The 16,378-nt window shown below is 37.5% G+C and overlaps 1 protein-coding gene across 3 annotated transcripts in view; it reads left to right on the top strand.

The window, feature by feature from the left end:
- LOC107752883 (unconventional myosin-X-like) overlaps nucleotides 1-16,378 on the top strand; it is a 73,532-nt gene that overhangs the window by 23,051 nt on the left and 34,103 nt on the right. For all 3 annotated transcript variants that reach the window (XM_016568954.1, XM_016568953.1, XM_016568955.1), the window contains exons 3-16: nucleotides 1,713-1,871; nucleotides 2,929-3,116; nucleotides 4,826-4,960; nucleotides 5,052-5,190; nucleotides 5,314-5,398; nucleotides 5,535-5,641; nucleotides 6,543-6,672; nucleotides 7,491-7,609; nucleotides 9,346-9,492; nucleotides 9,590-9,690; nucleotides 11,280-11,346; nucleotides 12,474-12,566; nucleotides 12,891-12,959; nucleotides 15,344-15,426. In XM_016568954.1, coding sequence (XP_016424440.1) covers nucleotides 1,713-1,871; nucleotides 2,929-3,116; nucleotides 4,826-4,960; nucleotides 5,052-5,190; nucleotides 5,314-5,398; nucleotides 5,535-5,641; nucleotides 6,543-6,672; nucleotides 7,491-7,609; nucleotides 9,346-9,492; nucleotides 9,590-9,690; nucleotides 11,280-11,346; nucleotides 12,474-12,566; nucleotides 12,891-12,959; nucleotides 15,344-15,426 — 1,622 coding nt within the window. The remainder of the gene's footprint in view (nucleotides 1-1,712; nucleotides 1,872-2,928; nucleotides 3,117-4,825; nucleotides 4,961-5,051; nucleotides 5,191-5,313; nucleotides 5,399-5,534; nucleotides 5,642-6,542; nucleotides 6,673-7,490; nucleotides 7,610-9,345; nucleotides 9,493-9,589; nucleotides 9,691-11,279; nucleotides 11,347-12,473; nucleotides 12,567-12,890; nucleotides 12,960-15,343; nucleotides 15,427-16,378) is intronic.

Here is a 16,378-nt window from a genome sequence, read left to right as displayed (position 1 = left end):
AAATCATTCTAATATGCTGATTTGGTTTGAAAACAGATGTGCTGCTTAATATTTTTGTGGAAACTGACATTCTTTTTTTCAGGAACAGCGTATTTTTTAAATAGAAATCATCTGTAGCATCATAAATGTCCTTGCTGTAACTTTTGATCAGTTTAATCCATCTTTGCTGAATATATATATATATATATATATATATATTATTTTTATTTATTTATTTATTTATTTATTTATTTATTTTTTTTAACTGACCGCAAAATTTTGAATGGTGGTTTATATATTAGAATATATAAAACAATAAAACATTTCAATAAAATGTATAAACAGGGTTGTTATAGTTTTAGTTATAGTGGCAGTTATCTAAGTGGTGAAAAAATCATATTAAAGTGGACTAACCATTGAAGAGACCCTATAATCAGGGCTCTTGATTGAATTCATGGGATATATGGGAAACAATTTTTATAGATAGGCCGTCACCCGTACACTCAAGTCAACCACAGGGCCCAATTTGCTGGTCACCCACCCGTAATGACAGTCCTGCCTCTCCTCCTGTGAATGTTTGATTGAGACACATTTATTGTCATGTTTCAACCTCCCCTTTTGTATGTACCGAGTCTTGTTCCAAGCTCCAGGGTTTTTGTTTGGCCTTAGCGGTGGGAGCGAGCATCTCATGAACAGGAATTTGGGGAATTTGTCTCTAGATCAGCAGGAATGTTTTATTGCTTAAACATCCTTAACCTCTGTGCTGGATGTTTGTGAGTGGATCATATGGCTCGAACTCATGTATTTTGTGGGTGAACTTTGACCCGTGTCTGGCGGCCTGCTGTGTTGAGAAATTACCCATAGAGAGCAGATTCCTGGTCGAGGCATCACACAGCGATAACGTAAACTTTGAGACACATTCACACATGTGAAGACTTCATTATACTTGAATGAATCATTATAATTTAACTTATAACAAGAAATCAGCCCAAATGATTTAAAAATGTTCAGAGCTACAGGTATTGACCTGCCCAAATCTGAAATGTAGAGGAGAAGATCATCTGCATACAATGACACCTTTTGTTCTGTATCCATTCTTTTATGCCCAATATAGAGGAGTCAGACCGCAGTGCAATAGAGAGGGGCTCAATAGCAATGGCAAAGAGAACTGGACTCAGGGGGGCATCCCTGGTGAGTGGACCGGTGGAGAGAAAAGTATCCTGAATGAGTGTTGTTGGTCCTGACAGAAGCTTGGGCGGCAGAATACAGTAACTTCACCCATGAAATAGATTTCTCACCAAAAAAGTGTGTCCAAGGATTTCTGAGGACAGATCGTGAAAGAAGATCTCAGGACAGGGAAAGTGAAAGGAGTGCTCTGAGGATGTTATGGGGGTATGGTTTCAGGAATGTGAAACAACTTGGCAGAAAGATGGAGCAGGTCCGGACGCATTAGTAAATCAAGCTACAGGCCCACACATACACTACTGTAAATGAGCCCTGCCTGAGCGCACTGTTGATTCATAGCAGCATAAATTACAGCTAATTTCTTCACACTTCAGATTCCTGATGTGCCGTTTGGGAATGCATATTTATTTATGTCAAGTATGTGTTCATTGATCTGTATACTTTCTGGTTAATCTGAAAGCAGTAATGTTCCCAGTTGCTCCTCTGATGACAGCCCTGTAGAGTGTGTGTTCATAATCACATTGGATGTGTGATTTTGTGTATTGAAGGTGATAACTCTGGATCAGGGTGAGGTGAACAGGCTCAAGGTTTTCCCCATGTATCCCACCAGCATCAGTGGAGTGGAGGACATGTCCACTCTGGCCGAGTTACACGAGGCCGCCATCATGCACAACCTCTTCCTGCGATACCAGAAGGACCTCATTTATGTAAGTTTCATTTTTGAAAATAGACCTACATAGACTTCTCTTGTTTTTATTTACAGCTGGTTATAAACACTGTAACCTAATCCACACCCTAACCCTAACAGAAAAAGTTCTGCATTTTTACAACAAAAAAAAAACTTGAATTACTTTCATTTTTATATGGTTTTTACAAATGAGTACTTCCCCCAAAGAGAGGGTTTATCAGATTTAGGTCACTTCTGGGTACAAATGTGTCCCCAAAATATGGTTAGGTAGGTCCACAGACATACACACACTAGTTCTCTTCATTACATTCAAATAGGAATTTGGAATTTGCAGTGTTTTTGTGTAAACAATGGAACAATCTGTGCTTTGAGAGGTCTTGTGCCTCAAAAGAACTTTATTCTATGAAGCTTTAATGGTGTTTAATCTGAGTTTAAAGCTGTGCAGAACTTCCCATGTAACAATGACAACAAGCATAAATGGAGCAAATATTGATGGATATCTATTTTGTTTTTTTTTTCTTCCCAAGAAATTGCTGCTGGTATTTTTTAATATTATTTTTTTTGACCAAATTTTTAGAAAAAATAAAATTACATGGTGGTTACATGGTTTTGTAATACATATGTCATCTTATGATAATGTTATATGTCTGTAACTAAATAGCATTCATGCTTTGTGGAAATAAGTTAGATTTTTTTTTATACATATGTATTGATAGTTTTTATTATCATTTTGCTTTACTATTTCCTGAATTGTCAAAATGAATTTTAACATATACTGGAATTATCATGTTAAACATGCATATTGGTAGCTAAAATCATTATTAGATTAGACAAAAATGAACATGCAGTTGTCAGTGGATTTGTAGAACTTTGGGAATGACAGGCATTTGAATTCTGTAGAAATATGTAGTGTGTAGAATCCATGCATCTATGACAAAACATACTATTACCATGTTTCATAGAAATAACTACATTCATCAACACTTGGAAACTTGGAAAGTGTGTTTAACATCAAATGTATGAACAGTGTAAGATCAAACTTGTATGTTCTCATTATCATACATTCTACCTTACAGACTAACATTGGCTCCATCCTGGCAGCCGTGAACCCTTATAAGCAGATACCAGGTCTGTATACCGTCGAGGCAGTGGATGTGTACAGTAGACATCACCTGGGTGAACTACCTCCACACATCTTTGCTGTGGCCAATGAGTGTTACCGCTGTCTGTGGAAGAGACACGGCAGTCAGTGTGTGCTCATCAGGTAACTGTCAGACTCTGTTCCATGTGTTGTGTGTGTCCTGCTCCCCATGTGCCTTCCCATGCCCTTATTTGATTAGTTTCCTGTTCCTCCCCTGATTAGTTTAGTTAATTTGTCCCAGGTGTTCCACATGATGTGTCATTGCTCCCAGGTGTGTCTCGTGATCCCCTCCTCCTGTGTGTATTTAAAGTGTTCCCAGTCCCTACTTCTCTGTCCGCTGTTGTACGTCTTCCGGTAAAGGTCTTCCTGTGTTCGTCTCCCTTGGTTCCTGTAAATAAAGTCTTGGTAAAGTATTCTCCAGTGTCTCCTCGTTCCTCGTGTGTGTGGACATCGTGACAGTAACATCCTGCTAGTTTGCTTCTTTTAAAGGCATCACATCACATTGAGTATTATCTGATTTGAATGGAGTTTAATTATAATTTTAATGGACGATTAATCAGATCCTCTTCATATGAAGCTCACCAGACTGCTGCTGGTGAATTGTGCCTTTCAAATGTACACAAGATGACTGATGCACATGGGTGTTTTGGACATCTGCTGTTTCATAGGACTATAATCCAATCAGAGTGTGACTGCTGAATGTAAAAATGGTTTATGTTTGATATATACTGCAAGGTTTATTGCATAACTCCTCTTGGCATGGAGGTCAGAGGTCAGTTTTATTTGCTTATAGTGGCAGCTTGGAATCAGAAGACCTCTGAGGTGAACACTTGTAATGATGGGTTTGTTCCAGTTGCCCAGTAGTACTGTGTGAAACGCATTGTATTTGGTCATATTAAATGGAAATTTCAAATTGTAGAGAATGAAAGTATTGTGAGAGATTTCACAGCCCTAAGCGAACCGCATATAGAACAGTGGAGAGGAAAATTTGACCCATCAGCCACTATGTACTTCTTCAGTAATTCACAAAGTTTGGCTAAAATAAAAGTGGTGAAAATAAACGGAGGGAATTCACCGTCATTCACCATTCAGGAGCAGATATTACTAAATTTAGGGGTTGTGGCTGTGATGAGTGATGCGATTTGTATTCATTTCAATATACCATTTAAAAGTAGGCGCCGATAGCCTCGTGGGCAACACGCTGACATGTAGCGCCATTGCGCTTCGGGCGTCCCAAGTTTGAGTCCCGGCTTGCGAACCTTTCCCAATCCCCCCTTCCCACTTCACTTCCTGTCACTATACTGTTCTATCGAAATAAAGGCAGAAAAAACGGCAAGAACATCTTTTAAAAAATTATTTATATATATATATATATATATACTGTATATATATGTGTGTGTGTGTGTGTGTGTGTTAAATTTATTCAAAATGACAGTAAAGGCATTTATTGTTACAAAAGATTCATATTACAAATAAATACTTTTGAACTTTGTATTTATCAAAGTATCCTGACAAAAACAATAACAGTTTGCACAAAAATATTAAGCAGCACAACTGTTTTCAACATTGATATGTTTCTTGAGCAGCAAATCAGCATATTAGGATGATTTCAGAAGGATCATGTGACACTGAAGACTGAAGTAATGACTGTTGAAAATTCTGCGTTACCATCACAGAAATAAATTCAAATACAACAGCTGTAATTATTTTAATTACTGTTTTTACTGTATTTTTGATCAAATAAAAGTAGCATAATAGACTTCTTTCAAAAACAAACAAAAAAACACAGACAAAATGTGTTTTATGTATGCTTTGTGTGTATTCATTCTCAGTGGAGAGAGTGGTGCTGGGAAAACAGAAAGCACCAAACTGCTGCTGAAGTTCCTGTCCGTCAAGAGTCAGAACTCCACAGGCTCTCCGCTGTCAGAGAGGACCACCAGAGTAGAGCAAGCCATCGTACAGAGCAGGTCATATATGCTCTATCACACATACTCTGTTCTTACAGATGTTGTTGTATTTCTGTCCATCTTAACACCTGGTCTTTCTCTTCCACTCCAGTCCAATAATGGAGGCTTTTGGAAATGCAAAAACTGTTTACAACAACAACTCCAGTCGCTTTGGCAAGTTCATTCAGCTTCACTTCTCTCAGAGTGGAAATATCCAGGGCGGCTGTATTATTGATTATTTACTTGAAAAGGTATCTTTTTATTATTATTATTTTAAGTATAACTGGTAATGTAAAAATTATGACTGTTTATAGCCATGCATTTAAGCAGTTATACTAAATGCTTTGTGCTTTATAAATGTCATTACATTTCAGAATCGAGTTGTGCGGCAGAATCCGGGAGAGAGGAACTACCATATTTTCTATGCATTGTTGTCAGGTGCTAAGTATGAGCACAGAGGTGAGATTTTAGCATTATTTCAATTTTTTGTTTTGGTGGCACAGGAGTTACACACTTCACCTTTACACAAGCCGAATCTTTGTTTTTCTCTTTGGCCATTGTATTGCTGTATGGATTAACCCTGTGTTCTCATCAGAAATGTACATGCTGGCTGATTCTCCTGAGGCGTATCATTACCTCAACCAGTCCGGCTGTGTGAAAGACAGAAGCCTGGATGACAAACACCTCTATGATAGTGTGATGGTGAGTCAATACTGTATGTTTGACAGCTTTCTTGACTCTAAGACAGTTACTTTTCTCATGAGCACACAGAGTTTAAAGGAACGTTTCACCCAAAAATTTTAATTCTATCATTGTTACTCACCTTCATTGCATTCCAAGCCTTTTCCAAATTTTGGTTAATCTTTGAAACACAAATTAAGATACTTTTAGTGAAATCTGAGAGTTTGACCAGGTAATAAAAACTTAAAAGATCCAAAAAGGTTCCACATGAATAGAGCAGTTTAATCCAAGTCAATGTTACTCTGTTTGCTACGTGTGCGTTTATATGTGAAAAGAAGACTAAATTAAATCTGTTAATGATTAATGCAATTGCAACTCTTCACAAGACTTTCAGTTTGAATTATATACTTGTAGGTTCATTTTACAACAACTTTATAACCTTTTTTTAATTGTTTAAGTTTTGGTTACCTAGACTTTCAGTGGAGGAACCTAAACCTCATAAATTTCATTAAAATTATCTTATTTTGTGTTTCAAAGATTAACCAAGGTCTTATGGGTTTGGAACAACATGAAAGTGAGTAAATGACAGAAATTTCACATTTATGTGAGCTATCTCTTTAATGCCATGCAACTGGGCATTAATAAAGGGTCCAATAGAGGGCACCACATCATCTCTTTTCCGTAATCTGTTCAGAAGGAATTAGGTAGACCTAATTAAACTCGAGTTATTCTGAGTTTCTTCCCCCCCATACATATTTATTGGTTAAGTAAGAATGATCTCTCTGATCATAGTAAGCATGTGTAAGCATAATTTATCCAGGATCCCATTTCCTCCTCTCTTTCCCTTAAGAATTCAATATCTGCTGTCAAATATCTGTCAAATAAAGCATGCTGATATTTTTTTTCTGTTTAATGGCTGTAGGAAGCATTGAAGGTGATGGAATTCACTGAGGAAGAGATCCGTGATGTCTTCAAGCTGCTCTCTGGGGTCTTACAGATCGGCAACATTGAGTTCATGACTGCAGGGGGTGCTCAGATCACCACTAAAGGAGGTTCGAGGCAGATCAGCATTTCTCAGAAGCATACCTAGCATGCTATACATGCTTTTTTAAATAGTTATCTTAGTGGAAGGGCCTATTAAATACCGCCTGTAGCCCTGGCACACAATATCAGCCTATATTTTATCTGACAGGCTTTCACTGAGTAGAGTGTGTAGAGGCATGCTACAACATGTCAGTATTCACTCTGATAACTACACTTCAGATGGGTGATAACTCACTAACTCGTCTTAATGCTGGAGCAGTTCCAGAAGTCTGCTGATTAAAAAAAAAAGATAGAAAGAAGGAAAAAGAAAATCTGTCATCATTTACTCAGCTTTACTGGTTGCTTATTTCAATGCAACTACAAAGAAAAAAGAAAACCCAAACCCCAAACTTTTGAATTGTAGTAGGGTTGATTACAATGATTTGATTACCTTATGATTGTGATGCATCCTGAAATGTGAAATCGGGTCCAGATATTTCCAAAAATATGCTGGAGACATAAATTTAATTTGAAAGTCAATATTTGAAATTTGGATAAGCAATTAATGTACATTTATTTCTCATCCAATACAAAAATAATGGATAATATCATATCAGCAAACACAAACTGTAAACTGTTGAACACATGTAACATATTTACATAGACTTATATCATGGAGGTTTTATGTGTGAGTGTGTGTATACATACATGCATACACACACACACACTCACATATATACATACATTGTAATGATGGCCTCTGAAGAGAATAATTAACTGCTTTGTATGTGCATACACACTTTTCACAGTTGTGAAGGCTTATGCAGTGTGTTTATCTGAATGACAGTGGTCAGTGTCGTCAGTGATCTGCTGGGACTCGACTCCTTTCAGCTGTCTGAGGTTCTGACTCAGCGGTCCATGATCCTGAGAGGAGAAGAGATCTGCTCACCCCTCACTGTGGAACAGGTAAGGAACCAGGACATCCATCCTTCTTTATGATGTTGTATAGTGCACCGGCATATCTAGAAATAAGATAGATTTATGTGTTTGTCTATTTAAATCTGGTTTATTTACAGTTTTGGCATATGTTTTAGGCAGTGGTTTCAAAAAATTATTATTATACATTTTTTTTTGCTTGGTTTGCTTTAGCCGTCATGTTGTATCATGTCGTGGCATGTCTGTGCTGTGCCAGTGTGTCCAGAGACATGTTCCTTTTTCCCTGCATCCCCAGACTCACACACACAGACTGTCATTAAAAAAACATGCTCACACCCATACGCCTGTGTAGAAAGCGTCTTTGCGTGACTTGGTACCATTTCCTGTTTTTTGTCCCCTCGGATTCCTGCTATAATAACTCAGTGATAAAGATCTCATGAGAAGCAACACAATAGAGGCCGAGTGTGGAGACGGCGGTTAGCAGCTGCCTAATGGGGGCAGTCTATCACACAAATATGCACAGTAAACACAAGAAACAGTCAGTTCAGCACTAGTGCAATGCTTTCAAAATGTACTCTTAAGAATTCCTCTTTCCCGCAATGAAAGTTCAAGTGAACAAAAATCAAAGGCCTGTGAATTTGAAACTGGTTTATGAAAAAGAGCAAGACTGATGAGGGGAAAGCGTGTGCATGCCAAGAATAAAGAGACCCCAACCCACATTAACCCATAAATCGCATCTAGCATATAGAACGGGCCCTGGCCTTTGTGACCAACTCGGTAGAAACACAAGCAATCTTTTTATGAACAAAGACAATGGCCACTAACTCCAGCCTGTGTCAGCGGTCATAAAGCAGTGCCATGTCTTAATGGAGGCCCTTATTCCTCCTCCTCCTTTCCTCATAATGCATTAACACAGTGGTCAGGACCTCAACAGCTGCCATTCGCCGTATCCTGCACAATCAGCCATTCTTTCAGGTCTTTCTGATGGAGCCAGCACACTGTTCAGAATCAGGCAGAAGTGTCTCTGACTGATGAATTATAGTGTTGCTGAAACAATAGACGGGAGTTTGGCGTTCTTAGGAATAGCAGAGGCTAATTTGTGGGTATTACCTTTCTCTCCTTCTGTAATCCAGTAATAGCAGCTCAGGGTTATTGCTGGGTTTATGAGTTGAACTGAAACTCCAGAAGCAGATATTTCTCAAGAGCTTCCACACTTTTCATCACTTTTACTAAATGAATTGGAAGGCCAATTTTAGTGGACGTACTGCGTAAAGTCAGTTCTCACAGTCTGTATCTGTGGTCTTGCACCAGTGTAGTTTATCACATTTAACATGAACATGTTCCACATGCACCACTTTTTGCCCTTAATTTTTGAGCATAATTAAAAACAGAGCATAATTAAAAAAACAGACTTCTTTGTTGGGATTGGGTGGTTTAAATGTGGCTTAAGTGTCCAAATATTTATTGGGGCCACTGTATTGTTTTCAATCTCAGCAATAAATCAGGAAAGACATCCATTGTTTTCAAGCTTCACATGTTTAAAGATGCACAATTACAGAGAGTAACAACCCTGCAGATTCGGCCCATAAAGTGAACATAACTGGGGTTTTTTTTTCATGATGTTGAAATTCAGATATATATTAGTGTTTTGTAATAATCTCTTGAGACATTGCTTGTTGACACTGTGGTTTTAAATTGCACTGTTGGAGGCTAACTAAAGGAAAATGTCTCTAGATTAATATTTGTCTCTGCCCTGCTTTCCAAAGGCAATTGATTCCCGGGACTCTGTGGCCATGGCATTGTATTCCCAGTGTTTTTCTTGGATCATCACCAGAATTAACCAGAAAATCAAAGGAAAGGACAACTTCAAGTCCATTGGCATTTTGGATATATTTGGCTTTGAGAACTTTGAGGTAAAAGAGTTTGTTGAGTACAGAGAGGTGAAACGTTCCAGCCAGACTGTCTGTCAATGGCATATTGTCATGTTTTTATGACTTTTTCCCCCTCCAGGTGAACCGGTTCGAGCAGTTCAACATTAACTATGCCAACGAGAAGCTCCAGGAGTACTTCAACAAGCACATCTTCTCCCTGGAGCAGCTTGAATATAACAGGTGAGTCCTGTCAGTGACCCTGGTTAGCACTGAAACCCTATCCCTGGAAGAGATCTCTCAGCAAAAAGTGCTTCAGTTATCAGATTTTGACCTAAATTTGCATCAGAAACCAGCTTAGATAGTCCAACACTGTCTTCCATACTCCATATTGCTAGATTAAATTAGGTTTATGCATGATCATAAGACCAAATCCATATATACAACAGTAGACTGGACTCATGGGAAAGTAAAGTGTCCATCAGATGCCCACTTCAGAATCTTGGTGGTTGTAGTAAGTCATTAGAATACTTTTTGCCTGCTCTTTGTGTGTACCTGTGCTACTGTGTCCATAACAGACTTTTGTACTCGAGGGGAGCAATATTTCAATTACTTTAAAATCAAACTAACATGATCAACAAGATTGTCTTTATACTGTTTGCTTAGTGACTTGAAAGAGAAATATGACTGTGGAAAACAACAGCGCTTTGTGCGCCCCTTGTTGCCACTCTAAGAATGCAATGGCAAGATTTGTGTTATGAATTGTGTTCTGACACATTTCAAAGTATATTTCAGGCCTTGGGAATCTTAAAGAACAAACATGCTTATTCCTAGTTAACTGAATATTAGCGTGCGGATATCAAATGTCTGTGTACTTAAACTAAATGTGATATTATTAAGCTAGCTATCAAAATATTAACTTAGCCATTTCATACTGTTGCTCTACCATGACAGTAGTTCACCCGAAGTGACTGTAGAATATGACATTTTATGCTAATGCCATGTTGTAGCAAGAAATCCAACTGTAGAAGAGATAACTTTATGCTAATGTTTACGCTAATGCTGTTCAGACATTTTTATAACACAAACACACAAACTTGCGGAGCTAGGAAAGTTTCTGTCACATACTTGCTCATAATGTGTTTTAAGCTTTTAGAAATATTAGTGAATCTTTCTGATCAATATATCCGTAGTTAACATTATAGCTAGTTATAGCTAATAACAACACACCTTGAGTACTGAGGTCTTTTCCTGACAAACAGTAATTAAGAATAAGTGTATACAACTGGACTGCACACCTGCAGCCCATTTGAGCATTTGTGTGTGTGTGCATCTCTGCGTACATTACGTCCTCACAGTTACAACATCATCAGGACATGTAATCTTTGCGTGAAACCCAGAGTGTACGGTAATGGTCTGTAGACACATAGCTTCACACTATCAGGTGTCACGGAGAGCTCAGGTCACAACGGGGTGAAATAGCATAGAAGGGTGGAGTTGCAACGTGTACGTGATCATCATGATGTACAAGACATGGACGGTCCTGCGATCTCTTTTAGGGCAGAGTGATGGAGAGATAGAAGATGAAGTAAAGGCAGGGGTTTCTCGGCCTGTTCTTGCTGTAGTGGCTATGGAGGCACTCTGCCAGATGTGTGAATGGGTCTCCTCTTTCCCACACAGTTGTGTTATTGTGTTGAAATGTGATGGCTGAGGGGGGTCAGCAGAGCCCGGTCACAGCTCATTTCATCACATGAACCCTGAGGATAATACCACCTTTGTGTACTTGTAGTGTTGTGATGTTGCTCAAGAGGTTCTCTTGTGTCTCCACACAGGGAGGGGATACACTGGGAAGCCATCGACTGGATGGACAACGCAGAGTGTTTGGACCTGATCGAAAAGGTGTCCTTTTAACCTTTGACCTTTAATCAGCTCTCACTGCCACCACACAGTGCTCATTAGAAATCATTCCAACGTTGATAGCACGAGAGAAATTTCATAATTTCAAACTATCATCTCCAGTAGTCATTGGATTTTCAGAGAGATTTGCAGACTTAGTTGGTCTTAAAAACTGTAAACAAATAGGGGTCCATGTCTAATTTAACCGTGATGCTCATGCAGGTGATGCTGCTGTCTCTTCTCTGCATCATATCCTGCCCTCTGCATCGTTTACACTACTTACTACTTTTATTTTTTAATATTTCCTGACTGTATTAATGCACATACACTACAGTTCAAAATTTTTAAGTCAGTACGAAATCAGCATATTAGAATGATTTCTGAAAGACCATGTGACACTGAAGACTGGAGTAATGATGCTGAAAATTCAGATTTTCCATTACAGAATGAAATTACATTTTAAAATACATTAAAATATGAACAGTTATTTTAAATGTTCATCATTTTTCACTGTTTTGTACTGTCTTTTTGCTCAAAATAATGCAGCCTTGGTTAGCATAAGAGACTTCTTTCAAAAAATAAAAATACAAATCTTACTGACACAAACCTTTGAACTGTAGTGTAAATCTCTAAGAGGTCTGGAAAGTTTCACATTATAATTGTACAAGCATCCACTATACATCCTAAAAAAGTGAATTTGCATGTATAAAAAAAAAGTGTAGAAACATCTGCTGAATGCAAAATTGAGTTAGCAAATTATTGCATATTATGTTGCAGTAAGAACTGCATGTTCCAGCTGAAATTGAAAAGATGTATGGGTGCTGAATATGCTAACAGGGCATCCATGTCAAGTGGCTAAAAAGGGAAATATTATTATTTTTTTAATGCCATGTCACTGAGAATAACAACTTGATGTGAACCTTTGGACATTTTCTTGCACAAATGGCTACATAACATTACAAGTAAATATCTGTGTAATTTGAGAGAAAGTATTGACACTAGTAATGATTAACGGCCCACTGTTAAAGCAATTATAATTAACATCTCTGATCGATTACAAACTAGACCCCTGTGGTTAATGTGGAGAGCCAGAGAGAGCCTGTGCTTAGATCAGTGTGCTCTTTCCTCAGAAACTGGGCATGTTGGCTCTTATCAATGAGGAGAGCAGATTCCCTAAAGGCACGGACTATACCCTGCTGGAGAAACTCCACAGCCGGCATGCTGTAAGTCCTCCTTTTCAAAACACATACAGTACACGTTTTCTTCCCCCCATCTCATTTCAGATCACAGAGAGTTCATTCTTCTTTAAACTCGCTGATAAAGACCAGTGCTGAGCCAATAGGCAATGCCCAGTCACACCCCCACAGCCTCTCACACACACATTCACAATACGGTAACGTGAGCAGGCTTTATTCAGGCTGCAGGAACAATGAGTGTGTCCTCGGAGAACCCACATACAGTCTGCCTCGACTGAAGTACCTCTGAGTGTGCTCACTGCAAAATATAATCAATATGAAATAATGTGTTATGTGTTTCTGTCTCTGCAGACAAACCCTTACTATGTGAAACCAAGAGTGGCAGATCACCAGTTTGGTATTAAACATTATGCAGGAGAGGTAATTACATCAACAAGCAGTGTTATTTCAGTATTATTTATATTCTATTTTAATATTTATTACTGTTTTGAATTTATATTTTGTTTTAGCAATTCTGTGTGATTGTCATTTTTTTCTAAATATTCAATTTAGCTTATTTGTATTTCAGTTTTAATTTTAGTAAGTTAATGAAGTTTAATTTTATTACTTCAGCTAAATTTAGTTTGTTACCAAGCCAACATTTCTAATTTCCATTAAAGTTTTTATATATTTTTTCTATTTAAATTTTTTTAGGTTACTATTTATATTTCATTTTATTTCATAAGCAATTTTTAATAGTTTTACTATTAGTAAACGATAACCACACTGTCAACAATTGCCCGTATTAGAGAAACAAACACTTTTTTTAGATACAGCCTAGAATTTATAGTGTGTCTCGCCAGGTATGTAGAAGAAAATTGCTGTGTATAGCAAATTGGTTTTGTGGTGCGTTATTTGTGAGGTTAGAAAGAATTTATAAGGTTTGCCAAAATTTAGTACAGTTAAAATGCATTTAATTGACATCAGAGATGGCAGACTCCAAACACACACACACACACACACACATAAAAACACACACAGTCTGGTTCACTATCCTTGTGGGGACTCCCCATAGGCGTAATGGTTTTTATACTGTACAAACTGTATTTTCTATTTCTTGTATTTTCTAAACTTTGTGCATTTTTACAATCTCAAAAAAACCGTAGGGACCTAACACAAGTCCCCATGAGTGTGTATTCAGGTTTAAGTCCCCAGCAGTATAGAAAAACATGTACACACACAAATGCATACACATGTGGAAGTGTGACACCATTCTGTGTTCTACAGTAACATTGCAGTGAATGAATGTCTGATATACGTATAATATAATTTATTAATACAAAATACACAAAATTGCTGACTATAAATTAACACTAATTTTATGCAATATTTACTGATTGTGAAAATATTTAATTAATGTCATAGGAGCAAGATTGCTGTTGTTCTGAAGATCTGATTCAGCTGTAGGCACAAGGCCTCATGTAATGCTAATACATCAAGTACTCTAACTGTTGTATAATTTAAAACATAAAATGTGCTTTATTAATTGACAAGGTTGTTAGTACATTTTGTAAGCAACAGCAGGTGGAATGATCATTTCTGTTGATACCTATAATCTCAAATATTGGTCGATATCCCTGTCTTTCACTATTGCACAGGTGTGGTTACCAGGAGAAAGTGGACACTGGACTTCCCCAGTCTTCTCCTTCTCTCATCACTTTCAGTATCAGTTTCAGGCTTTAAGAGAGGAATTAGTCTTTTCAGGAAAGTGAGAGAAAGCTGTCAGAGCAGTGTGCTGAAAAAAGCACAGAGAGAGAGAGAAGGAACTTGAAGAGCTTGTTTGCCCTTTCACCATGGGCACCACACGAAGCCTCCACAGTTTAATGTGCTGGAAACCACACATCTAACATGCTCTCCCATGAGAAGCATTTGGCATGCTGTCCAGCTCCTTCTCTAGCTGCAGTTTCTCTTTTCCTGACAGTTTTTATTTACACTTCTACTTGGATTTCACTCTTTACTTTCTCTGCTCCAAAAAAGTTATTTTAATCAGTTACTTTAGTCTTGTTTTCCAGTAAAAACATCTATAATTGCACAGGGTATTAAGACTTACATCTTGTGAAGTATTGCTTCTCAAGTAAATATCTTGTCTTTTAAGGATTTTTATATATTTTTACTGGACAATGACTAATTATAACCAGATACCTTCACCACGGTCTTGTGTACAAAATGTCTGACATGATTCATGGTTCCCGCAGTATCAATCCAGTTTTTTAAAATGCTTTCAGAAGGAGAATATCTTTAGCATCTGCTCTCTAGGCCAACACAAATAAAAGATCGGACTATAAGCTTTAGATGAATTCTCTGTTTAAATGAGAGATTGTAATTATTGAGATGGTGTTATAAATACCCCCAGCATGTGTCATGGATGCTGCATACTTTACAACTCAGGAGTTTATTTCATGGTGTTAAGATTAGTGGAGGAATCTGTCGCCACGGAGGTCATGACGGAGTAATACTCAACAGGTGACTTTAAACTGCGGCAGCTCGATCAACCTCTCTCTTCGGTCTCTCATTAATAGGCTAAAAAGTAAAACACAGGAACAGAGACAGTGTATCTTCTTCACATGCACAATTCAGTTCAGTTCAGTGAGAAATGTTAGGACAGACACATGAAGTAGGTTATATGAAAAAAAGTATATAATTAAAACAATATTTTCCATCCATAAAATAAATGCATGTAAAGAAGTAAATGAATAAATTCTGCGTTATTTTTAAGTCACTGTGCATGTATTTTATAACAGTGTTTGTCTTTGTCTGTGTGTCAGGTATTGTATGATGTGCGTGGCATTCTAGAGAAGAACAGAGACACATTCAGAGATGATATTCTCAACATGCTGAATGACAGCAGGTAACAAATCATTCACTTCATTTCTGCAATTTTAAGCAACGCTGTGGATCCTATGATTCTAAGTGTTTCTTAGCTTGTCATGAGATCAGTGATGTATGTACTGTAAATGATACTTCTCATACTACAAAAACTATATATAAGGACAGTTGACAAGAAATATTTTTGGGATTTTGGCATATCTTGTGATACTGTACAGATACTGTAAAGCTTTTATGAGTTAATTTTAAATCAAGAGCAGGTCATATGGTATTTTAAAGTGTCCTAATAGTGTGTTGGAGTCCCCTACAACAGGTTTAAATGCATCTAAGGTCAGAAAACATTGTAATTTTCTCAGAATATACATTTAATATTAGAATCATTTTTTCAATGATTTCGAATGATTTCGAAACAAGCAGTTCTGAGCTTAAGAACTGTAAACCCCTCCCTTCCATAAGCCTACTCTTCTCTGATTGGTCAGCTGGCCAAGTCTGTTGTCATTGGTCTTTCCGTATACAATGCGTGTCAGAAACGAAACGTCCATTACCATAATTGAGTTTTTGCTCTGGAGGGTTACTTGTAAACAAAGATAGGGTGACCAGACGTCCCATTTTTCCCGAGACAGTCTCGTATTTTTAGCTCTATTTTAGTGTCCGGACTTATTTTGAAAAAATTATGTTTTGTCCCATATTTCCAAATTTCTTTACGACTGGGTGCCCATTGTCATTTACGAATCCCCACGACACCCTACGTCAAGCAAATTGTGGCAAAATCAGGCTAAAATCGTGTAGTCTGAACCGGGCATTAATCAAACAACAAAAGATGTTAAATAAATGTATAGCCTACATGTTAAACCTACTGTATTAGAAAATTAGCTAATTTAATATTTAACTTTTATCTATTGTATTTGTCTTATGGTTTGTAATTTGCTTCTTTATATTTATATAATAAATAATTATGTACATGTGGTGTGTGT

The sequence above is a fragment of the Sinocyclocheilus rhinocerous genome, unplaced genomic scaffold (assembly GCF_001515625.1).
Source record: "Sinocyclocheilus rhinocerous isolate Xijiao unplaced genomic scaffold, SAMN03320098_v1.1 scaffold1252, whole genome shotgun sequence".
Classification (NCBI taxonomy): domain Eukaryota; kingdom Metazoa; phylum Chordata; class Actinopteri; order Cypriniformes; family Cyprinidae; genus Sinocyclocheilus; species Sinocyclocheilus rhinocerous.
Note: the sequence above shows the minus strand (reverse complement) of the source record. Positions and strands in the feature narration are given on the sequence as shown.